Here is a 25857-nt window from a genome sequence, read left to right on the forward strand (position 1 = left end):
CAGCAGCTCTGCTTTCAATTCCGTGAAGCAGCTCTTGAGAAACTCCTGCTGCTCTTTCGACCACTGCGCCCACGCTGCCTGGTCTCCACCCGCCGCCATCTTGGCTCTCCTCCCTCGCACCTTTCGCAGCACCAGAATTACTTTTTTCACCGCTCCGCTCCTGGTCCAATCCACACAGTGCCAGGGAAATTGTACTGTCGCCTTCCCACACTGGGAACCTTCGAACAAATGCTGCTGGGGCCCCTAAAAAGAGTCCAAAAGTCCGTTTCTGGCTGGAGCTGCCGAATGTGCGACTTAGCTCAGCATAGCTGCAACCGGAACTCCCTGTGGGTAGAGTTGAAGCATCGCAAAGGTAAAAAGACCTTGATGGGAGTTATGTACAGGCCCCCTAGCAGTAGTCAGGATGGGAGGCAGAAAATAAATCAGGAGATAGGAAAGGCATGTAAAAAAGGCAATATTACAATAGTCATGGGGGACCTCAATATTCAGGTGGACTGGGAAAATCAGGTTGGTAGTGGATCCCAAGAAGAGGAATTTGTGGAATGTCTAAGAGATGTTTTTTTGAGCAGCTTGTGACAGACCCTACTGGGAAACAGACAATTCTGGATTTGGTGATGTGCAATGAGGCAGACTTGATTAGGGATCTTAAGATGTGGAGATGCCGGCGTTGGACTGGGGTGAGCACAATAAGAAGTCTTAAAACACCAGGTTAAAGTCCAACAGGTTTGTTTCGATGTCACTAGCTTTCGGAGCACTGCTCCTTCCTCAGGTGAAGGAACAGGAACTCTCTGGAGTTTAACAGCCTCACCTGAGGAAGGAGCAGCGCTCCGAAAGCTAGTGACAGCAAAACAAACCTGTTGGACTTTAACCTGGTGTTGTAAGACTTCTTATAGGGATCTTAACGTGAAGGAACCCGCCCACTTCCGAGCACCCCCCAACTGCCGAGAGCCCCGCCCACTTCCGAGCCCGCCCACTGCCGGGACCCACCTACTGCCGAGAGACCCGCCCACTACCGAGAGACCCGCCCACTGTCTAGCCCCGCCCACTACCGAGAGCCGCGCCCACTACCGAGCGGCCAGTCCACTGTCGAACTCCGCCCACTACCGAGAGCCCCGCCCCCTGTTGAGCTCCGCCCACTGTCGAGCTCCACCCACTGCCGAGAGACCCGCCCACTGCCGAGAGACCCGCCCACTGTCGAGCTCCGCCCACTGCCGAAAGACCCGCCCACTTCCTAGCCCTGCCCCCTGCCGAGAGCTCCGCCTACTGTCGGGGTCCGCCTATTAAGGCGCTCTTCCGTCCTGATTCTGAATAAACCCCGCCCATTTTCTGCCAATCAGCAGGATTCTCTCTGGAGTTTAACGGATGTTTGTCAAATGATTGGCTGAAGCAATTTGGGTGAAGTTCTTGCTCCGCGGAACTTCAGAATCCAGCACGGTCTCTCGGGGCAACGACCTCGTCCCCCGGAGCAACGAGCTGTACAGCGGTCCCGCCATGGCCTTTGTCGCCGGGCAGCCGGTGACTGCAGTTGTGGTGAGTGTGAATGGGGAGTGGCGGGGCCCCGGGGTGGGGGGCGGATCGGATCGGACCGGATCCCCCTCTCTCCTGGATCTCCCCCCCCCCCCCCCCTCCCGGATTCCCACCTCTCCCGTTCTCCCCCTCTCTTCCGGTCTCTCTCACCGCCCCCCCCCCCCTTCTCCCGATCTCCCCTCCCGGATTCCCACCGCTCTCGGAACCCCTCTCTGCCGGATCCCACCCCTCCTGGATCTCCCCTCTTCCGGATCCCCCCCCTCTCTGCCAGTTCCCCCCTCCTGGATCTCCCCCCCTCTGCCGGATCCCCCCCCCCTTCTGCCGGATCCCCCCCCCCCCTGCTCTGCCGGACCCCCCCCCCCCTGCTCTGCCGGATCCCCCCCCCCTGCTCTGCCGGATCCCCCCCCCCCTGCTCTGCCGGATCCCCCCCCCCCCCTGCTCTGCCGGATCCCCCCCCCCCTGCTCTGCCGGATCCCCCCCCCCCCCCTGCTCTGCCGGATCCCCCCCCCCCTGCTCTGCCGGATCCCCCCCCCCCTGCTCTACCAGAAACCCCCCCCCCTCTCTGCCAGTTCCCCCCTCTCCCGGATCCCCCTCTCCCGGATCCCCCCTCTCTGCCAGTTCCCCCCTCTTCCGGATCCCCCCCCCCCCCAACTCCTGCATCTTTGGATCACCCCCTATTCCTGGATCAGCCCCCCTAATCCCAGATCACCCCCACAGTTCGGATGGGGCAGTTTGTGTACAATGTGTGCAGGAGAGTGTACTGACACAATATGTGGATAGGCCGACAAGAGGGGGGGGGGCACATTGGATTTGGTACTGGGTAATGAACCGGGCCAAGTGTTAGATTTGTTTGTGGGAGAGCACTTTGGAGATAGTGACCACAATTCGGTGTCTTTCACTATTGCAATGGAGAGGGATAGGGCCATACGGCACGGCAAGGTTTATAATTGGGGGAGGGGTAATTATGATGCAATTAGGCAAGAATTAGGGAGCATAAGATGGGAACAGAAACTGTCAGAGAAAGGCACAAATGAAAAGTGGAGCTTGTTCAAGGAACAAATACTGCGTGTCCTTGATAGGCATGTCCCTGTCAGGCAGGGAGGAAATGGCCGTGTGAGGGAACCATGGTTCACAAAAGAGGTTGAATGTCTTGTCAAGAGGAAAAAGGAAGAGTATGTAAGGATGAGAAAACAAGGTTCAGTAGGGTCGCTTGAGGGTTACAAGGGATGAGCTGAAAAAAGGGCTTAGGAGAGCTAGGAGGGGGCATGAGAAGTCCTTGGCGGGTCGGATCAAGGAAAACCCCAAGGCTTTTTACTCTTATGTGAGAAATAAAAGAATGACCAGGGTGAGGGTAGGGCCGGTCAAGGACAGTAGTGGGAACTTGTGCATGGAGCCAGAAGAAATAGGAGAGGCGATGAATGAATACTTTTCTTCCGTGTTCACAAAGGAGAGGGGCCATGTTTTTGAGGATGAGAGTGTGATTCAGGCGGGTAGGCTGGAGGAAGTAGATGTTCTGAGGAAGGATGTATTAGCAATTTTGAAAAACCTGAAGGTCGACAAGTCCCCTGGGCCAGATGGGATATACCCAAGGATTCTTTGGGAGGCAAGGGATGAGATTGCAGAGCCTTTGGCTTTGATCTTTGGGTCCTCCCTGTCCACGGGGATAGTGCCAGAGGACTGGAGAGTGGCGAATGTTGTTCCTCTGTTCAAGAAAGGGAATAGGAATGACCCTGGTAATTCTAGGCCAGTTAGTCTTACTTCGGTGGTCGGGAAGATAATGGAACAGGTCCTGAAGGATAGGATTTATGACCATTTGGAAAGATGCAGCTTAATCCGGGATAGTCAACATGGATTCGTGAAGGGTAGGTCTTGCCTCACAAATTTGATTGAATTCTTTGAGGAGGTAACTAAGTGTGTAGATGAAGATAGAGCAGTTGATGTCGTATACATGGATTTTAGTAAGTCGTTTGATAAGGTTCCCCATGGTCGGCTCATGAAGAAGGTAAGGAGGTGTGGGATAGAGGAAAATTTGGCCAATTGGATAAGTAACTGGCTATCACATGGAAGACGGAGGGTGGTGGTGAATGGAATTTTTCAGACTGGAGACCACAGTGGTGTACCACAGGGATCAGTGCTGGGTCCTCTGCGATTTGTGATTTTTATCAATGACTTGGAGGAGGGGGCTGAAGGGTGGGTCAGTAAATTTGCTGATGACACCAAGATTGGTGGAGTAGTGGATGAGGTGGAGGGCTGTTGTATGCTGCAAAGAGACATTGATAGGATGCAGAGCTGGGCAGAAAAATGGCAGATGGAGTTTAACCCTGATAAGTGCGAGGTGATTCATTTTGGTAGAAAAAATTTGAATGCAGATTACAGGGTCAACGGCAGGGTTCTGAGGAATGTGGAGGAACAGAGAGATCTTGGGGTTCATGTCCACAGATCTCTGAAGGTTGCCACTCAAGTGGATAGAGCCGTGAAGAAGGCTAATAGTGTGTTAGCGTTTATTAACTGGGGGCTTGAGTTTAAGAGATGCGGGATTATGCTACAACTATACATGACCCTGGTGAGACCACATTTGGAGTATTGTATGCAGTTCTGGTCACCTCATTATAGGAAGGATGTGGAAGCATTGGAAAGGGTGCAAAGGAGATTTACCAGGATGCTGCCTGGTTTGCAGGATAGGTCTTATGAGGAAAGGTTGAGGGAGCTAAGGCTTTTCTCTTTGGACGGAGGAGGATGAGAGGCGACTTAATAGAGGTTTATAAGATAATGAGGGGGATAGATAGAGTGGACAAAGAAGAAAGAAAATTACAGCACAGGAACAGGCCCTTCGGCCCTCTCAGCCTCCGCCGATCCAGATCCTTTATCTAAACCTGTCTTCTATTTTCCAAGGATCTACTTCCCTATGTTCCCCGCCCGTTCATATATATGTCTAGATGCATCTTAAATGATGCACACAACGTTGTGAAGATTAGTGGTAGACCAGAAGTTTGGGGAAATTTTAGAAACCAGCAATGGATGACATAAATAAATAAGAGGGAAAAAATGAACTGAGTAAACTGGCAAGAAAAACCGTGGGAATTAATAGGAAAGAAGAAAATGGCAGGGAATTTAAACAAATATTTTGTATCTTTGTGGTAGAATATGCTTGTTAAAACAAACAAAGAACAAAGAAAATTACAGCACAGGAACAGGCCCTTCGGCCCTCCCAGCCTGCGCCGATCCAGATCCTTTATCTAAACCTGTCACCTATTTTCCAAGGATCTGCTTCCCTTTGTTCCCCGCCCGTTCATATATCTGTCTAGATGCATCTTTAATGATGCTATTGTGCCCGCCTCTACCACCTCCACTGGCAAAGCGTTCCAGGCACCTACCACCCTCTGCGTAAAAAACTTTCCACGCACATCTCCCTTAAACTTTCCCCCTCTCACCTTGAAATCGTGACCCCTTGTAATTGACACCCCCACTCTTGGAAAAAGCTTGTTGCTGTCCACCCTGTCCATACCTCTCAATTTTGTAGACCTCATTCAGGTCCCCCCTCAACCTCCGTCTTTCCAACGAAAACAATCCTAATCTACTCAACCTTTCTTCATAGCTAGCACCCTCCATGCCAGGCAACATCCTGGTGAACCTCCTCTGCATCCTCTCTAAAGCATCCACGTCCTTCTGGTAATGTGGCGACCAGAACTGCACGCAGTATTCCAAATGTGACCTAACCAAAGTCCTATACAACTGTAACATGACCTGCCGACTCTTGTACTCAATACCCCGTCCGATGAAGGCAAGCATGCTGTATGCCTTCTTGACCACTCTATCGACCTGCGTTGCCACCTTCAGGGTACAATGGACCTGAACTCCCAGATCTCTCTGTACATCAATTTTCCCCAGGACTCTTCCATTGACCGTATAGTCCGTTCTTGAATTAGATCTTCCAAAATGCATCACCTCGCATTTGCCTGGATTGAACTCCATCTGCCATTTCTCTGCCCAACTCTCCAATCTATTTATATTTTGCTGTATTCTCGGACAGTCCTCCTCGCTATCTGCAACTCCACCAATCTTAGTATCATCTGCAAACTTACTAATCAGGCCACCTATACTTCGGGGCCAAGCCCTCACCTTGAGGGGCTAGGCCCGCGCCAGAGTGGTTTCCGCTCCACCGGCTGGCGGGAAAGGCCTTTCGCGCCACGCCAGCCGGCGTCGAAAGGTCTTCACCGGGCGACGCATGCGCGGGACCGTCAGCGGCCGCTCACGGCATCCCCGTGCATTCGCAGGAGAGGGGGGTCTCTTCCGCCTCCGCCATAGTGAAGACCATGGCGAAGGCAGAAGAAAAAGAGTGCCCCCACGGCACAGGCCCGCCCGCGGATCGGTGGGCCCCGATCGCGGGCCAGGCCAACGTGGGGGCATCCCCTGGGGCCAGATCACCCCGCACCCCCACCCCCCCAGGACCCCGGAGCCTGCCCGCACCGCCTTGTCCCACCGTTCAAAAGGAGGTTTAATCCACGCTGGCGGGTGAGGGTTGACAGCGGCGGGACTTCGGCCCATCGCGGGCCGGAGAATCGCCGGGGGTGGGCCCGTCGACCGGCGTGATTCCCGCCCCCGCCGAATCTCTGGTGGCGGAGAATTCGGGACACGGCGGGGGCGGGATTCCCGGTGGGGGATCGGAGAATCACGCCCCATATTCCCAGGTACTAATCCAAGCCCTAAATTCATCTGCCTTACCTGCTACACTTCTCGCATTGAAAAAATGCACCTCAGACCACCTATCCCTTTGCGTTCATCATCTCTTCCCTGTCTACTCTTCCCCTTAGTCACATTGAATTTATTATCTAGTACCTTACTGGCTTTAGTTGCTGTCTCTTTACTGACCTCTAACTTCCTAATCTGGTTCCCATCCCCAGCCACATTAGTTTAAAACCTCCCCAACAGTGTTAGCAAAAGCACCCCCTGGGACATTGATTCCAGTCCTGCCCAGGTGTACACCATCCGATTTGTAATGGTCCCACCGCCCCCAGAACCAGTTCCAATGTCCCAAAAATCTGAACCCCTCCCTCCTGCACCATCTCTCAAGCCACGTATTCATTCTGACTATTCTTGAATTTCTACTCTGACTGTCACGTGGCACTGGTAGCAATCCTGAGATTACTACCTTTGAGGTCCTACTTTTTAACTTATCTCCTAACTCCCTAAATTCTGATTGTAGGACTCATCCCGCTTTTTACCTATATTGTTGGTGCCTATATGCACCACGACAACTGGCTGTTCACCCTCCCCCTTCAGTATGTCCTGCAGCCGATCTGAGACATCCCTGACCCATGTACCCGGGAGGCAACATACCATTCGGGAGTCTCATTTTTGACCACAGAAATGTCTGTCTACTCCCCTTCCGATTGAATCCCCTATGACTATAGCCCTGCCAGTCTTTCTCCCGCTCTTCTGTGCAGCAGAGCCAGCCACGGTGCCATGAGCCTGGCTACTACTGCCTTCCCCTGGTGAGTCATCTCCCCCAACAGTATCCAAAACGGTATACCTGTTTTGGAGGGAGTTGACCGCAGGGGACACCTGCAATGCTTTCCTGCTCTTTCTCTGCCTTTTGGTCACCCATTCCCTGTCTCCCTCACCAATCCTAATCTGCGGTGTGACCAACTCACTGAACTAGCTATCCACGACCTCAGCATCGCGATTGCTCCAAAGTGAGTCCATCCACAGCTCCAGAGTCATCATGCGGTCTCACAGGAGCTGCAGCTGGACACAATTCCCGCACATGAAGGAGTCAGGGGCATCGGCCGCGTCCCTGAACTCCCACATTGAGCACGAGGAGCATAACACGGGTCTGGGATCTCCTGCCATTTTTACACTTTACCTTCACTGATTACAAATATGAATGGACATTCAGAAACTATTTCCTCGGGTGGATGTAGCTGTTACAAGGGGGCATAACTATAAGATTCAGGGTGGGAGATATAGGAGGGATGTCCGAGGTAGGTTCTTTACTCAGAGAGTGGTTAGGGTGTGGAATGGGCTGCCTGCTGTGATTGTGGAGTCGGACTGTTCAGGAACTTTCAAGCGGTTATTGGCTAGGCACATGGAGCACACGAGAATGACAGGGAGTGGGATAGCTTGATCTTGGTTTTGCACAATGCTCGGCACAACATCAGGGGCCGAAGGGCCTGTTCTGTGCTGTACTGTTCTATGTTCTATTCCCGGATCACACCCCAAATCCCAGATCACCACCCTGGGCTGGTTTAGCACAGTGGACTAAACAGCCGGCTTGCAATGCAGACCAAGGCAGCAGCGCGGGTTCAATTCCCGTACCAGCCTCCCCGAACAGGTGCCGGAATGTGGCGACTTGGGGCTTTTCACAGTAACTTCATTGTAGCCTACATTACTCACCTTGGTCCTCCATAATCTCAGATTTAGAATTCTCACCTTTTGTGTTTAAATCACTTCATGGTCTCGCTCTTCCCCAGCTCTGTAATCATACCTAGCTGTTCCCCTGACTCGGGACCTGAGCACTTCCCACCCTCACCTGCCTTTACCCATCATTTCTGCCTGTGACATCAGCAACCTAGATCTCGAGCTCTGAAATTCTCTCTCTAAACCTTGCCTCCTTATTACACTCTTCTTTAAGACAAAACCCTTTGGCCAAGCTTTTGGTCCCCTGTCCCTTTACCCTTGTGCCTTTGTGGAACACTGAGGATTTTTTTACGACAGTGATACAAAATGAATGCAAGCTGTTGTGGTGGTATTGTGCATTAGAGCTGTGTCGGGGCCACAGCTAGATGGTATTTTCTACGCTGAATGATTTATTTGTTTCAGCCCCACTCCTTGAAGGGGTGGTATGTACTTGTTACTGCAAGGTTTGCATTCCACAATGCTGAGATAGACGATGAGGTCAATGGGCAAGGCCTTGCTTTATATCTGATAGCAGTACTCTGCTGTTCTGCATGGGAAAATCTAATAGTGAAGCAATCAGAGCTCCTGGGGGAAGTCAGAAGTCATTTTAACTATAAGGATGACTGCATGTTTCTGTAGTGACTGTAAATTACTGTCCACTGCAGTCAACTGATTCGTTCAGCATTTAATAGAATATTGTGTTAATTTTGGGAGAGGTGCCTCTTGTTTGCTGAGGGTGCAGCCCTGGGACTATCGCTGGTATTGTCAGATTATGAAGGGAGGTCCTTTGTGACCATCATAGTTGGATTAAGGTTGAAGTTCACATTGAGTCATATGTAGTTCGATGTGGGGCGGGGCAAGATTCTTTTACTGCCGCCTAAGGGATTGTATGTGGACTGTTCCTTTGCCTCCATTTAGTCATGTTCCAGCCTGACAGAAAGGATGTGTGTTAGCTGCTGCAGGTTATGAATTCCATACCGTCAACATCATACCTAGCAGTATGTGAGCAATGGATATTGGGGCAGCACGGTAACATTGTGGATAGCACAATTGCTTCACAGCTCCAGGGTCCCAGGTACGATTCCGGCTTGGGTCACTGCGTGTGCGGAGTCTGCACATCCTCCCCGTGTGTGCGTGGGTTTCCTCCAGGTGCTCCGGTTTCCTCCCACAGTCCAAAGATGTGCAGGTTAGGTGGATTGACCATGATAAATTGCCCTTAGTGTCCAGAATTGCCCATAGCGTTGGGTGTGGTTGCTGGGTTATGGGGATAGGGTGGAGGTGTTGACCTTGGGTAGGGTGCTCTTTCCAAGAACCGGTGCAGACTCGATGGACCGAATGGCCTCCTTCTGCACTGTAAATTCTATGATAATTCATACAGCTTTACACTCTGATACCAACGCTGCATATCGGGTGGGGAAAATGATTGCACTTTGAAAGAAGGAATCAGAGGAGATTCAGATTAAATTATTCACCAAAGAAAAGTCACACGCGATTGGCCTGGATTTTGCGATAAATACTAATAAAATAGTCAGCATTCACCATTATTAAGAGTAACTTAAATTTCATGATCTGGACATGTGCAGTTAATTGCAGAAATCAGGAAATTGTTATCCGAGTTGTCCTGCCCCTCGGCGATTCCAGATGCTTCTCTGCATTTTTTTTTAAAGAAATATTTTTATTCAAATGTTTACATATTTTCAACATATTTGCAGAAAAAAGAGAAACAAAGAACACATAAATAAACATCTTACAACTACATCATGAATTCCCCCAATATACAAACCCCCCCCATTAAGCAATAATAAACACAGTAGAAAACACAAAGTACTCCCCCCCCCCCCCCCCCCTCCCCCCGGGTTGCTGCTGACCATCTCCTAACGTCCCGCTAGAAAGTCTAGCAACGTTTGTCACCGCCTGAAGAACCCCTGCACAGACCCTCTCAAGGCAAATTTTACCCTCTCCAATTTAATGAACTCTGCCATGTCGCTGATCCAGGCTTCCACGCTTGGGGGCCTCGCATCCTTCCACTGTAGCAGAATCCTCCGCCGGGCTACCAGGGACGCAAAGGCCAGAATACCGGCCTCTTTCGTCTCCTGCACTCCCGGCTCGCCCGATACCCCAAATAGTGCTAACCCCCAGCTCAGCTTAACCTGGGTGTTCACCACCTTAGACACCATCCTCGCAATACCCCTCCAGAACCCATCCAGCGCCGGGCACGCCCAGAACATATGGGTATGATTTGCTGGGCTCCCCGAGCACCTCCCACACCTGTCTTCCACCCCAAAGAACCTGCTCTGCCTCGCCCCTGTCATATGCGCTCTGTGAAGAACCTTAAATTGTATCAGGCTAAGCCTGGCGCAAGAGGAGGAAGAGTTAACCCTACCCAGGACGTCCGCCCACGTACCCTTGTATATCTCCTCTCCAAGCTCCTCCTCCCATTTACCCTTTAGCTCCTCCACCAAGGTCTCCTCCTCCTCCTGCATCTCCTTGTAGATCGCCGAGACCCTGCCCTCTCCAACCCACACCCCCGAGAGCACCCTATCCTGGATCCTGAGTGCTGGAAGTAGCGGGAACTCCCTCACATGCCGACTTACAAACGCCCTTACCTGCATGTACCTGAAGGCATTTCCGGGGGGAAGCCCAAATTTTTCCCCCAGCGCCCCAAGGCTCACAAACGTTTCATCTAAAAACAGGTCCTCCATCCTTCTAATTCCTGCCCTGTGCCAGCTCAGGAACCCTCCATCCATTCTCCCCGGGACGAACCGATGGTTCTCCCGGATCAGGGACCAAACCGAAGCCTCTACCCCACCCCTGTGGCGCCTTCACTGCCCCCAAATTTTCAAAGTCGCCGCCACCACCGGACTCGTGGTGTACCTAGTCGGCGGGAGCGGCAGCGGTGCTGTCACCAGGGCTCCCAGACTCGTGCCCACACAGGACGCCATCTCCAGCCTCTTCCACGCCGCCCCCTCCCCCTCCATTACCCACTTGCGTATCATCGCCACATTGGCAGCCCAGTAATACCCACACAGATTAGGTAACGCTAACCCTCCTCTGTCCCCACTCCGCTCCAGAAACACACTTCTCACCCTCGGAGTCTTTTTCGCCCACACGAATCCCATGATGCTCCTACTGACCTGCTTAAAAAAGGACTTAGGGGATCAGGATGGGGAGGCACTGGAATATAAAAAGGAACCTCGGGAGCACCTTCACCGACTGTACCCTACCCGCCAAGGAGAGTGGCAGCATATCCCACCTTTTAAACTCCTCCTCCATCTGCTCCACCAGCCTCGTCAAGTTGAGCTTGTGTAGGGCCCCCCAGCTCTTGGCCACCTGGATCCCCAGGTACCGAAAACTCCTTTCCGCCCTCTTCAGTGGAAGCTCGGCTATCCCCCTTCCCTGGTCCTCTGGGTGTACCACGAAGAGCTCATTCTTCCCCACGTTATACCCGCAAAAGACCCCAAACTCCCTGAGGATCCGCATCACCTCCGGCATTCCCCCCACTGGGTCCGCCATATAGTAACAGGTCATTGGCATACAACGAAACCCGGTGTTCCTCTCCCCCCCCCCCCCCCCCCCACCCCCCACCCCCCCGGACCAGCCCCCTCCAGTTCCTGGACTCCCTTAGAGCCATATCCAAAGGCTCAATTGCCAATGCAAATAGCAAGGGGGATAGGGGGCACCCCTGCCTCGTCCCCCGGTACAGCCGAAAGTATTCCGACCTCCTCCGATTCGTGGCCACACTCGCCACCGGGGCTTCGTAAAGTAGCCTAACCCAACTAATGAACCCCTCCCCGAACCCAAACCTCAACACTTCCCAGAGGTACCCCCACTCCATCCTATCGAAGGCCTTCTCTGCGTCCATCGCCGCCACTATCTCCGCCTCCCCCTCCACTGTAGGCATCATGATTACGTTAAGGAGCCTCCGCAATTGGTATTCAGCTGCCTTCCCTTAACAAAGCCCGTCTGGTCCTTGTGCATCACCCCCGGGACACAGTCCTCAATTCTGGTAGCCAACAGCTTCGCGTCCACGTTGAGGAAAGAGATTGGCCTATACGACCCACACTGTAATGGGTCCTTGCCCCGCTTCAAGATCAGCGAGATCAGCGCCTGGACATCGTCGGGGGTAGGGCCCCCCCCCCTCCCTCGCCTCATTGAAAGTCCTCACTAATAGAGGGCCCAGCAGGCCCATGTACTTCCGGTAAAATTCCACCGGCAACCCATCTGGCCCCGGTTCCTTCCGCGCCTTCATACTCCACAGCCCCTTAGTCAGCTCCTCCAGCCCTACCAGTGCCCCAAGCCCAGCCACCTGCTCCTCCTCAACCCTCGGGAACCTCAGTCGATCCAAAAATCGACCGATCCCCCCCTCCTCCGTCGGGGGCTCCGACCTATACAGCCCCTCATAAAAGTCTCTAAATACCCCATTTATTCCCACCCCATTCCGCACCGTGTTCCCCCCTTTATCCCTAACTCCCCCAATCTCCCTCGCTGCCTCCCGCTTCCGAAGCTGGTCTGCCATCATCCGGCTAGCCTTCTCCCCGTACTCGTACACCGCCCCTTGCGCTTTCCTCCACTGCACCTCTGCCTTCTTGGTGGTCAACAAGTCGAACTCAGCCTGGAGGCTTCGTCGCTCCTTCAGTAGTCCCTCCTCGGGGACCTCTGCATACCTCCTGTCTATCTTTAAAATCTCCCCCACCAATCTCTCCCTCTCTCTCCTCTCCTTGTGGCCCTAATGGAGATTAGCACTCCCCTCATCACCACCTTCAGCGCCTCCCAGACCACCCCCACCTGCACCTCCCCATTATCGTTAGCCTCTAGATAGCTTTCAATGCACCCCCGGATCCGCCCGCTCACCACCTCATCCGCCAGCAAGCCCACATCCAGGCGCCACAGCGGGCGCTGGTCCCTCTCCTCCCGTAGCTCCAGCACCACTCCATGCGGGGCATGGTCTGAGATGGCTATGGCCGAATACTCCGTGCCCTCTACCCTCGGAATTAGTGCCCTGCCCATAACGAAGAAGTCTATCCGGGAGTAGGCTTCATGGACGTGGGAAAAAAAAGAAAATTCCCTGGCTATCAAGCTCCCTGCCTCCAGGTCCGGAATCCAGCCCAACATGCGCCGCATAAATCCGGCATCGTCCCAATTCGGGGCACATACATTCACTAATACCACCCGCACCCCCTGCAGCTCACTACTCACCATCACATACCTACCTCCATTGTCTGCCACGATGTTCAGCGCCTCAAACGACACCCCTCGATTCTTTGCGTCCAACCCGAGTGGAAGACCTGCCCTACCCACCTCATTCTCAGCCTGACCTGATCTGCCACCCTCAAATGCGTCTCCTGGAGCATAACCACATCTGCCTTCAGTCCCTTCAGGTGCGCGAACACACGGGCCCTCTTGACCGGCCCGTTCAGGCCTCTCACATTCCAAGTTATCAGCCGGATCTCCCCCCCCCCCTCAAGCTAGGTCCCCCCCCCCTAGCTGTGTTGCTCCCCCCATAGCACTCCCGTAGGTCTGCTGACCCCGGCCACTCCCGCCACTCCATCGACCCCCCCCCCCAGTGTGGTAGTCTTCCACCCCCAACCCCCCCCCCCCATCCATCAGCGGGCACTCCTCTTCAACACCGCCCTCCCCCCCCCGGCCTTGCCCCCTTCCTTCCCAAGTGTGGGAAAAAGCCCGCACTTTCCATCAGACCGGCCCCGCCCTCTCTGGCGCAGCTCCCTTTTGCGGCCTAATCCCAGCTCCCCCACCTCGGGCCTCCCATCTCCCCTCCCCCCAACGGGGTCCCGTCCTTCCAACCACCGACGCCACACTCTCACAAAACCCCCACTTTGAACCATTTCACCCTACTCCATTCAGCACCCAAGGAAACAATACAGAACAGAACATCCCCCAAAGCCCAGTAACCACAGTAGCCCCCGCGACCTCCCCTCACAACCGACCCTCAGTCCGAGTCCAACTTTTCGGCCTGAATAAAGGTCCACGCCTCCTCCGGCGTCTCAAAGTAATGGTGCCGGTCCTTAAACATGACCCACAGTCGCGCCGGCTGCAGCATCCCGAATTTCACCCCCTTCCGATGCAGAACCGCCTTAGCCCGTTTGTACCCGGCCCTCTTCTTGGCCACCTCCGCGCTCCAGTCCTGGTATATACGGACCTCTGCATTCTCCCACCTGCTGCTCCGCTCCTTTTTTGCCCACCTTAGGACACGCTCCCTGTCCACCAAGCGGTGGAACCGCACCAATACCGCCCGCGGCGGCTCGTTAGACTTGGGCCTCCTCGCCAGGATTTGGTGGGCCCCATCCAGCTCGAGGGGCCTCGGGAAGGCACCCGCGCCCATCAACATGTTCAGCATCGTGACCACATATGCTCCAGCATCCGACCCTCCACTCCAGCCAAGAGACCCAGAATCCGCAGATTCTTCCTCCTCGACTGATTCTCCATGTCCTCCAACTTCTGCCATTTCTTATGCAGCGCCTCGTGCGCCTCCACCTTCACCGCCAGGCCCAATATCTCGTCCTCATTCTCCGAGGCCTTCTGCCACATCTCCCGGATCACCGCCCCTTGGGCCATCTGGGTCTCGACCAGCTTGTCGATCAAAGCCTTCATCGGCTCCAGCAGCTCTGCTTTCAGTTCCGTGAAGCAGCGCTTGAGAAACTCCTGCTGCTCTTGCGCCCATTGCGCCCACGCTGCCTGGTTTCCACCCGTCACCATCTTGGCTTTCCTCCCTCGCACTTTTCGCTGCACCAGAATTACTTTTTTCACCGCTCCACTCCTGGTCCAATCCATACAGTGCCGGGGAAATCGTACTGTCACCTTCCCACACTGGGAACCGTCAAGCAAATGCTGCTGGGGCCCCTCAAAAGAGCCCAAAATTCCGTTTCTGGCGGGAGCTGCCGAACATGCAACTTAGCTCAGCATAGCTGCAACCGGAAGTTGATGCTTCTCTGCATTAACTCCTCCCCAAGAGGTTCAGCATTTTAATATGTGCGATGATGTAAAGTTTTTGGGTGCCTGTGTGATATAATGTTTGTTCAAATATAATTAAAATTTTAATGGTGTGAAATATCATAATTACTGTAAACAACCGCTCCGGCACAGAAAATGAATATGTACAAATGTGGAATCTCATTCCTTCAAATTTTAATGATTGGAAATTTAGAAAAATGTTAAGTTTGTTTTATCTTACTTTTTCTCTATTTTGCTCTGTTTAATTTGACATTGAAACTTTCACTTTTGAAAGTGATATCTTTCAGCTGAGAGTAAACCGAAGGCACTGTCTGCTTTCTAACATGGCAAAGTATTCTGCTGTGCTAGTTCAAAGAGACTTTCTCCCAAAGTGCCCTACGCAATATTTATTCCTTAACAACATCAGTAAGAAAGACTCTGATCATTATCGTATTGCTATTTGTGGAGGCTTGCTGTCACAAATTGGCTGTCATGTTTCATAGAATCCCTAGAGTGTAGAAGGAGGCCATTCAGCCCATTGAGTCTGCACCAACCATCCGAAATAGCACCCGCCCTAACCCCGTAACCCCACCTAACCTGCACATCTTTGGACACTAAGGGATAATTTAGCATGGCCAATCCACTTAACCTCTTCACATAGGCCCCAATTCGAAAGGAGGACATTGTGCTCTTTTTTTAAATTCTTGGAATGTGGGTGTCGCTGGCTTGGCCAGCATTTATTATCCGAGTGGCTTACAAGGCCATTTCAGAGTCAACCACATTGCTGTGAGCCTTAAGTCACAGGTAGGTATGGCAAATTTCCTTCCCTAAAGGGCATTTGTGAACCAGATGGATTTTTAATACAATCAACATGGGTTCATGGAATCATAAAAAAGTTACAGCATAGAAGGAGGACATTCGGCCGATCTTTTCCATGTCAGCCAGAAGACACCCAGGTGCTCTTTCTAATCCCACCTTCCTACACCCGGTCTGTCGCCCTGTAGCTTACAGCACTTAAGGTGTAGATCTAGGTACTTTTTTAAACTAAATTTAGAGTATTATTTTTTTTTCCAATTAAGGGGCAATTTAATGTGGCCAATCCACCTAACCTGCACATCTTTGGGTTGTGGGTGAAACCCACGCAGACATGGGGAGAATGTGCAAACTCCACGCGGACAGTGACTCAGGGCTGGGATTCGAACCCGGGTCCTCAGCGCCGCAGTCCCAGTGCTAACCACTGCGCCGCATGCCGCCCCTGATCCAGGTACCTTTTAAAAGAATTTCGGGTCTCTGCCGCCACCACCCACTCCGGCAATGAATTCCAGACTCCCACTACCCTCTGCGTAAAAAAAGTCCCCGATTGTAGAATTCTCCACCAAGGGAAATAATTTTATCCTGTCCACTCTATCTCCTGTACACTTCAATTAAGTCAGCCTTCTTTGTTCCACGGGAAACAACCCCAACCTATCAAATCTCTCCTTGTATCCACACTTTTCTAGCCCTGGCAACATTCTTGTAAACCTCCTCTGCACTCTCTCCAGGGCAATAAGATCCTTCCTGTAATGTGGCGAACTGCATACAATATTCCAGATGTGGCCTCACCAGTGTTTTATACAATTCCAACATTATCTCTGTACTTTTATATTCTATACCTCTGCCAATGAAGGCGAGCATTCCATATGCTTTCTTAACAACCTTGTCTACTTGAACTGCTGCCTTTAGGGACCTGTGTACTAGTGCACCAAGATCTCTCACTTCATTCTCAGTATATTCCCATTTATTGTGTACTCCCTACAACTGTTTGACCTCCCTAAATGCATGACCATATACTTCTCTGTGTTAAATTCCATCTGCCACTTTATTGCCCACTCCACCAACCCATCTATATCATTTTGGAGATTATAGCTATCCTCTACACTCTCCACCACTCAGCCAATCTTTGTGTTACCTGCAAATTTCCCAATCATGCTCCCCACGTTCCCATCCAAACTGTTAATATATAACACAAACTTAAGTGTCCCAACACCGAACGCTTGAAACAGCTTTCTAATTGCAAATGGGGATTGACATTATGCTCGTTACTGCTAAAATCCATGTACACCACATCCACTGCACTACTTTCATCAACCCTTCTTATCACTTCCTCAAAGAACTCAATCAAATTTGTGAGGCAAATTTAACAAATCTATGCTGACTATCCCTCATTACTCCATGGGCGAGATTCTCCGACCCCCCGCCGGGTCGGAGAATCGCCGGGGGCTGGCGTGAATCCCGCCCCTGCCGGTTGCCGAATTCTCCGGCACCGGAGATTCGGCAGGGGCGGGAATCGCGCCGGTTGGCGGGCCCCTGCCCGCGATTCTCTGGCCCGGATGGGCCGAAGTCCCGCTGCTAGGATGCCTGTCCCGCCGGCGTGGATTAAACAACCTCCCTTACCGGCGGGACAAGGCGGCGCGGGCGGGCTCCGCCTGGTGGGGGCGTGGGGCGATCTGGCCCCGGGGGGTGCCCTCACGGTGGCCTGGCCCGCGATCGGGGCCCACTAATCCGCGGGCGGGCCTGTGCCGTGGGGGCACTCTTTTCCTTCCGCTTTCGCCACGGCCTCCACCATGGCGGAGGCGGAAGAGACTCCCTCCACAGCGCATGCGCGGCGATGCTGTGAGCGGCCGCTAACGCTCCCGCACATGTGCCGCCCGGCAATGTCATTTCCGCGCCAGCTGTCGGGGCGGAAATCAGTCTGCCGCGGGCCTAGCCCCTCAAGGGTAGGGCTGGGCCCCCCAAGATGCGGAGGATTCCGCACCTTTGGGGCGGCGCGATGCCCGACTGACTTGCGCCGTTTTTGGCGCCGGTCGGCGGACATCGCGCCGATACTGGAGAATTTCGCCCCATGTCTTTCTATGTGACAGTTAATCCTATCTCCACTAATTAGCCCACTACTGACATAAGACTAACTGGCCTATAATTGTTTGGCATTTCCTTCAATCCCTATTTTTAAAAATATTTTTAATTCTCCTCCTTTTTCACATTTTCTCCCAAATTTACACTCGCCAACAACAAATCAGTAACAAATATGTCAATCCCCATATCAATAACAATGACCCCATCCTCCCACTAAACCCCAACATTAGCCCGCATGTTCACATAAACAAATGACAAAAGGGAATCAGGAATCACCCATAGTCGCCATTAACACACACAGCCCCCCCTCCCCCCAACCCTCCCATCCACCCCCCCAACTAATGTTCGATGTTATCCAGTTCTTGAAAGTGCATAATGAATAATGCCCATGAATTGTAGAACCCCTCCATCCTTCCCCTCAGTTCAAACTTAACCTTCTCAAGAGTCAAGAATTCCAACAAGTCCCCCAGCCACACCAGGGCACAGGGTGGAGAGGTTGCTCTCCATCCCATCAGGATCCGCCTTCGGGCGATCAACGAGGCGAAGACTGCAACATCTGCCTCCACACCCGTTTCCAACCCTGGCTGGTCTGACACCCTGAATATGGCTACCCGGATCGGCTCATCCTCGCCCTCGTGAGGTGAGCTCTGTATACCACCTTCAGCTGTATCAGCCCCAACCTCGCGCACGAGATGGAGGCATTCACTCTCTGGAGCACCTCACACCAGAACCCCTCCTCCATATCTTCTCCCAACTCTTCCTCCCACTTTGCTTTGATCCCTTCCAGTGGTGCCTTCTCCTCTTCCAAAATAGCTCCGTACACCACTGTCACTACCCCCTTCTCCAGGCCCCCTGTCGTCAGCACCTCCTCACGTAATGTGGAGGCCGGCTCCACCGGGAAGCTCTGTATCTCCTTTCTGGCAAATCTTGAACCTGCATGTATCTAAACATTTCCCCCTGCTCCAGCCCATACTTCGCTTCCAGCTCCTTCAATCCTGCAAACCGACCCCTAAGAAACAAATCTTTTAGTGTCTTAATCCCCTTCTCTTCCCATTTCCGAAAATTTCTATCCCACCACCCTGGCTCAAATCTGTGGTTCCCCCGAATCGGCAATTCCCTTGACCTTGCCCCCAACCCGAAGTGTTGGCGAAACTGCCTCCAAATTCTCAGTGAAGCTATTATTACCGGACTCCCTGAGTACTTCCCCGGAGCTATCGGGAGCGGCGCTGTTGCTAGTGCTTTCAGTCCCGACCCCCTGCACAAACTCTCCTCCATTCTGACCCACTGGGAATCAACCCCTCTGACCCAGCTCCGCACCTTCTCCACATTCGCCGCCCAGTAGTAATACATCAGGTTCGGAAGACCCAAACCCCCTGCCTGCCATCCCCTCTGTAGCAGCACCTTTCTCACTCTGACCACCTCCCTTCCCCATATGTCCTTTGATCCCTTTTTAAACAATGGTACCATGTTTGCATTTCTCCAGTCTTCCGGTACCTCCCCGTATCTTGTGAGGATTGAAAAATCATCCTCAGAGCATCTACTTTCTCCTCCCTGACCTACTTCAGCAGCTTTGGAAATAACCCATCTGGCCCTGGCGACTTCCTCTCTCTTTATGATTACCCATCCAGGGCTGGAGGACTGGAGAAATGCAAACATGGTACCATTTTTTAAAAAGGGATCGAAGGACATACGGGGACTACTGTATCTGCATCATCCATTTCCTTTGTAAACACGGGGACAAAATATTCATTTAAAACCCTCCCATAGCCTATACACAAGTTCTATCTATACACAAGTTCCCCTCTTCATCTCTGATAGGTCCCACTTTTTCCTTAATTAACCTTTTACCATTAACATCTTTGGGTTTTCTTTAACTTTACTTGCTAATCTTTTTGCATGCCCTTTGATTTCCTTTTTGACTTTGTCCCTGCACTTCCTATACTCGTCTAGACTATCTGCACTGCTTAGTTCTTTGTGCCTATTGTGCACTTTCTTTTTCTGTTTGGACTTCCCCTGTTTTCTTCTAGACAACCAGAGCAGGGTCTAGATGTGGCAGTACCACTCTTATTTATGGAAGGGACATGTCTATTTTGTACATTTAGGATCTCTCCTTTTAGTGCTTCCCGGTGGTTTTTCACAGACTTATCCTCTTCTGTCATCATAAGATGTATAATTCCAGATTTTTATTGAATTCAGACTTCACCATCTGCTGTGGCAGAAGTTGAACCCGTGTCCTCTGGGTCTCTGGATTAATCGTCCAGTGAGAATACCTCTACACCACCAACTGCAACTCCCACTATACAATCCTGTAATACAGTGTACATGGCTAATGGTGTCTGCTGCTGACTGCAAACTCCAGGGCATTATTTGAATTTATTGCCCACATAACTAGTTGGCAGTAACTATCTGCCCAATATGAATGGAAGATTGGCATAGCTTGCTGGTTGGAATAAATGTCCAGGGAATTGTTGTGAGTATTGCTTAGTAAGAGCAGATGGTGATGGGAAATATTCAACATTTATGAAAAAAACATTAAGGAGTTGGAACTCTCAAAGTGGCCTACTTGGGATTTTCAATATCAGGAAGGGGGGTTAATGTTAGTCCTCTGCTCACTGTGGGGAACAGTTCAAACACCTAGGGACATTATTTGAAAATTGGGAAGAAGGGAAGTCAGATGGAATTGCTTTTCTAAACTAGGGGCGGTAATTGAAGCGGATACTGTAACTGGGATTAAGGAGTGTGGAAGGGGAAGACATCAAGGCATATGGTGAGAAGATGTGTAGTGGAGGCTGAAGCCTATCAGAGAAAGACAGCTTGTTGGCATTACATTTTTTCCCATTCTGAAAGCGGCTGGTGTCCTTGGAGGTGCAGTGACAGTTAACCATACTGTCTTTGTTACTGAGTGTGGCTGTTCCCAGGCTCTCTCCTGACTCTGAGCTCTTTGTTTCAGCAACGTATTGAAATCCGTAAACTGCGTCATGGTGACAACCTAATCCTGGGATTCAGTATTGGAGGTGGAATCGACCAGGATCCAGCGCAAAACCCCTACTCTGAGGATAAAACAGACAAGGTGGGAATTGGGTATCCAAATTCTGCAAGGTTGAAAATCAGAAAATGATTCTGTGGATGCATTTTAGTAAGCAGCAAACAATTTCAACTGATTTCACTTCCTGCTCTCAACAGAGCCTCACAATTAGCTGCCAAATATAAACGATGAAGTGAATCCGGATCAGGAAGTTGGATATTTGAGTATCATGCCTGATCCTCAAAAAAATCAGACCTAGATTTATTGTCTAATATGACAGTTTTGAAGGAGGGAGAGATGCAGAGGGAGCCAGGAATATACAGCTATATCACCTTCTGAAAGGTGGATAGATTTTGCAGATAGTTATTTCACTTTCAGAAAAATACTCGGGGAGATAAATGATGCTTTCAATGAACAACCCGTATCCTTGCCCTTCACTCAAGGCATTTGTTGACTGTTAGAAGCTGAAATTGTAACCGAGGTCAGACGATGATGGAGGAATGTCATTGTCTACATGAAACTTCAGACCCACCCTCTGAAATGACCGGTAGAGCCACTCAGTTCTATCAGACCATTACAGAAAAGTTTAATAATATGCATGTAGAAATTGTACAGCAGTTATCATGGGGGATTTTAATCTACATGTCGATTGGTTTAACCGGGTCGGAGTTTAACCAGAGTTTATAGAATGTATACGCGATAGTTTCCTAGAGCAGTATGTAATGGAACCTACGAGGGAACAAGCGGTCCTAGATCTGGTCCTGTGTAATGAGACAGGATTGATTCAGGATCTCATAGTTAGGGATCCTCTCGGAAGGAGCGATCACAATATGGTGGAATTTAAAATACAGATGGAGGGTGAGAAGGTAAAATCAAGCACTAGTGTTTCGTGCTTAAACAAAGAAGATTACAATGGGATGAGAGGAGAACTAGCTAAGGTAGACTGGGAGCATGGTAGCATTGTGGATAGCATAATTGCTTCACAGCTCCAGGGTCCCAGGTTCGATTCCGGCTTGGGTCACTGTCTGTGCGGAGTCTGCACATCCTCCCCGTGTGTGCGTGGGTTTCCTCTGGGTGCTCCGGTTTCCTCCCACAGTCCAAAGATGTGCAGGTTAGGTGGATTGGCCATGATAAATTGCCCTTAGTGTCCAAAAGTGCCCTTCGTGTTGGGTGGGGTTACTGGGTTGTGGGGATGGGGTGGAGGTGTTGACCTTGGGTGCTCTTTCCAAGAGCCGGTGCAGACTCGATGGGCCGAATGGCCTCCTTCTGCACTGTAAATTCTATGTAAAATACTTTATGGTGAAACAGTTGAGGAACAATGGAGAACCTTCCAAGCGATTTTTTTTCCCAGTGCTCAGCAAAGGTTTATGCCAACAAAAAGGAAGGACGGTAAAAAGAGGGAAAATCGACCGTGGATATCTAAGGAAATAAGGGAAAGTATCAAATTGAAGGAAAAAACATACAAAGTAGCAAAGATCAGTGGAGACTAGAGGACTGGGAAATTTTTAGGGGGCAACAGAAAGCTACTAAAAAAGCTATAAAGAAGAGTAAGATAGATTCTGAGAGTAAACTTGCTCAGAATATAAAAACAGATAGTAAAAGTTTCTACAAATATATAAAACAAAAAAGAGTGGCTAAGGTAAATATTGGTCCTTTAGAGGATGAGAAGGGAGATTTAATAATGGGAGATGAGGAAATGGCTGAGGAACTGAACAGGTTTTTTGGGTCGGTCTTCACAGTGGAAGACACAAATAACATGCCAGTGACTGATGGAAATGAGGCTATGACAGGTGAGGACCTTGAGAGGATTGTTATCACCAAGGAGGTAGTGATGGGCAAGCTAATGGGGCTAAAGGTAGACAAGTCTCCTGGCCCTGATGGAATGCATCCTAGAGTGCTAAAAGACCCACCTTTTAAAGGCTAGGGAAATTGCAAATACACTAGTGATAATTTACCAAAATTCACCAGACTCTGGGGTGGTCCCGGCGGATTGGAAATTAGCAAACGTGACACCACTGTTTAAAAAAGGAGGTAGGCAGAAAGCGGGTAATTATAGGCCAGTGAGCTGGAATCTATCATCAAGGAAGAAATAGCGAGGCATCTGGATGGAAATTGTCCCATTGGGCAGACGCAGCATGGGTTCATAAAGGGCAGGTCGTGCCTAACTAATTTAGTGGCATTTTTTGAGGACATTACCAGTGCGGTAGATAACGGAGAGCCAATGGATGTGGTATATCTGGATTTCCAGAAAGCCTTTAACAAGGTGCCACACAAAAGGTTGCTGCATAAGATAAAGATGCATGGCATTAAGGGGAAAGTAGTAGCATGGATAGAGGATTGGTTAATTAATAGAAAGCAAAGAGCGGGGATTAATGGGTGTTTCTCTGGTTGGCAATCAGTAGCTAGTGGTGTCCCTCAGGGATCAGTGTTGGGCCCACAACTGTTCACAATTTACATAGATGATTTAGAGTTGGGGACTAAGGGCAATGTGTCCAAGTTTGCAGACGACACTAAGATAAGTGGTAAAGCAAAATGTGCAGAGGATACTGGAAGTCTGCAGAGGGATTTGGATAGGCTAAGTGAATGGGCTAGGGTCTGGCAGATGGAATACAATGTTGACAAATGTGAGGTTATCCATTTTGGTAGGAATAACAGCAAAAGGGATTATTCTTTAAATGATAAAATATTAAAACATGCTGCTGTGCAGAGAGACCTGGGTGTGCTAGTGCATGAGTCGCAAAAAGTTGGTTTACAGGTGCAACAGGTGATTAAGAAGGCAAATGGAATTTTGTCCTTCATTGCTAGAGGGATGGAGTTTAAAACTAGGGAGGTTATGCTGCAATTGTATAAGGTGTTAGTGAGGCCACACCTGGAGTATTGTGTTCAGTTTTGGTCTCCTTACTTGAGAAAGGACGTACTGGCACTGGAGGGTGTGCAGAGGAGATTCACGAGGTGAATCCCAGAGCTGAAGGGGTTGGATTACGAGAGGTTGAGCAGACTGGGACTGTACTCGTTGGAATTTAGAAGGATGAGGGGGGATCTTCTTGAAACATATAAAATTATGAAGGGAATAGATAGGACAGATGCAGGCAGGTTATTTCCACTGGCGGGTGAAAGCAGTACTTAGGGGGCATAGCTTCAAAATAAGGGGAAGTAGATTTAGGACTGAGTTTAGGAGGAACTTCTCACCCAAAGGGTTGTGAATCTATGGAATTCCTTGCCCAGTGAAGCAATAGGGGCTCCTTCATTAAATGTTTTTAAGATAAAGATAGATAGTTTTTTGAAGAATAAAGGGATTAAGGGTAATGGTGTTCGGGCCGGAAAGTGGAGCTGAGTCCACAAAAGATCAGCCATGATCTCATTGAATGGTGGAGCAGGCTCGAGGGGCCAGATGGCCTACTCCTGCTTCTAGTTCTTATATTGGATCACTTGGCAGCAACTTGGGCACAGGAATCAGCAGGCAAACCCAGCCCAGTCATCCCTGAAAAGTCTTCCTTGCTAACACTTGGGAACCAAGCTAAAATTAAAAGAGCGAGAGAGATTTTACAGATTAGTCAAGCAACATAGCCCATCGCGTCTGCACCGGTCAGAAATAACCACCTAATTATTTTAATCCCATTTTCCAGCACTTGGCCCAGAGCCTTGTACGTCTTGGCATTGCAAATGCACATCTAAATACTTCTTAAATATTGTGAGAGTCTCTGCCTCCACCACCCTTTCAGGCAGTGATTTTCAGATTCCCACCAAACCTCTGGATGAAAAGGTTTTTCCTCACATCACCGTTAAACCTCCTGCCCCTTATCTTAAATCTAACCCCTCTGGTCATTGATTCTTCCACCAAAGGGAAATGTTTCTTCCTGTCTACTCTATCTATGCCCCTCATAATTTTATACATCTCGGTCATGTCCCCCTCAGTCTCCTCTGCTCCAAGGAAAACGTATCCAATCTCTTTTCATAACTAAAGCTCTCCAGCCCAGGAAATTTGCTGGTAAATCTCCTCAGTACCCTTGCCAGTGCTTTCACGTTCTTCCTATAGTGTGGATTCCAGAACTGCACACAATATTCTATCTGTGGCCTAACCAACGTTTTATACAGTTCCAACATAACCTTCCTGCTCTTAAACGCTATGCCTCGGCTAATAAAGGCAAGTATATTATGTGCCTTCTTAACCACTGTACCTACCAGCCCTGCTACCTTCAGGCACCAGTGTACAAGCACATCAAGTTCTCTGATCCTCGGTGCTCCAGGGTCCTGCCGTTTATCATGTATTCCCTTGCCTTGTTTGGCGTGCCCAAGGCCTCACACTTATTTGGATTGAATTCCATTTGCTACTGATCATCCCATTTGACCAGTCTGCCTATACCCTCCTGTAATCTAAGGCTCTCCTCCTCATTATTTTCCACCCGACCAATTTTCGTATGATTCACGAACATTCTGACACAGTCATAATCTCTGAATGGTACCTCACAACCAATGCTCTAAACCCCATCAACACTCTGTATGCCCCATCCTGGGGTGCACTTTCCAAGGGCCAGTTCAGGCTCAATGGGCCGAATGGCCTTCTGAACTGTAAATTTATGATCCCATCAGGGAGGTAAAGTCGGGTAGGAGTGGCCCTGAGAGTCCAACAGATGGCATTGGTTGTGCTGGAGAATGCCCATGCAGCTGATGGTCGGCTGGGGCCAGAGAACACTTATATGAACCGTGGCCTTAAGTTCACAGTGGGCTTCTTGAGAAGGTTAAATTTGAACTGAGGGGAAGGATGGAGGGGTTCTACGATTCATGGGCGTTATTCATTATGCATTTTAAAGAATTGGATAACATCGAACATTAGTTGGGAGGGTTGGGGGGAGGGGGACTGAATGTGTTAATGGTGACTATGGGTGATTCCTGAATCCTTTTTGTTATTTGTTTATGTTAACATGCGGACAGTTTTTTGGGGGTTGATGGGAGGATGGGATATTTGTTGTTGCTATGGGGATTGATATTATGTTCGTTACTTATTATTGTTTATGGTTGGTGGGTGTAAATTTGGGAGAAAATGTGAAAAAAGAGAATGAAAATATTAT

At 50.4% G+C, this 25857-nt stretch overlaps 1 protein-coding gene across 1 annotated transcript in view; it reads left to right on the forward strand.

Annotated features, from left to right (window-relative positions):
- Positions 1-1330: 1330 nt before the first annotated feature.
- tax1bp3 (Tax1 (human T-cell leukemia virus type I) binding protein 3) overlaps positions 1331-25857 on the forward strand; it is a 39681-nt gene continuing 15154 nt past the window's right edge. The window contains exons 1-2 of the mRNA XM_072482906.1: positions 1331-1530; positions 20714-20833. Coding sequence (XP_072339007.1) covers positions 1492-1530; positions 20714-20833 — 159 coding nt within the window. The 5' untranslated portion in view covers positions 1331-1491. The remainder of the gene's footprint in view (positions 1531-20713; positions 20834-25857) is intronic.

Source organism: Scyliorhinus torazame, chromosome 18 (assembly GCF_047496885.1).
Source record: "Scyliorhinus torazame isolate Kashiwa2021f chromosome 18, sScyTor2.1, whole genome shotgun sequence".
Taxonomy (NCBI): Eukaryota; Metazoa; Chordata; class Chondrichthyes; order Carcharhiniformes; family Scyliorhinidae; genus Scyliorhinus; species Scyliorhinus torazame.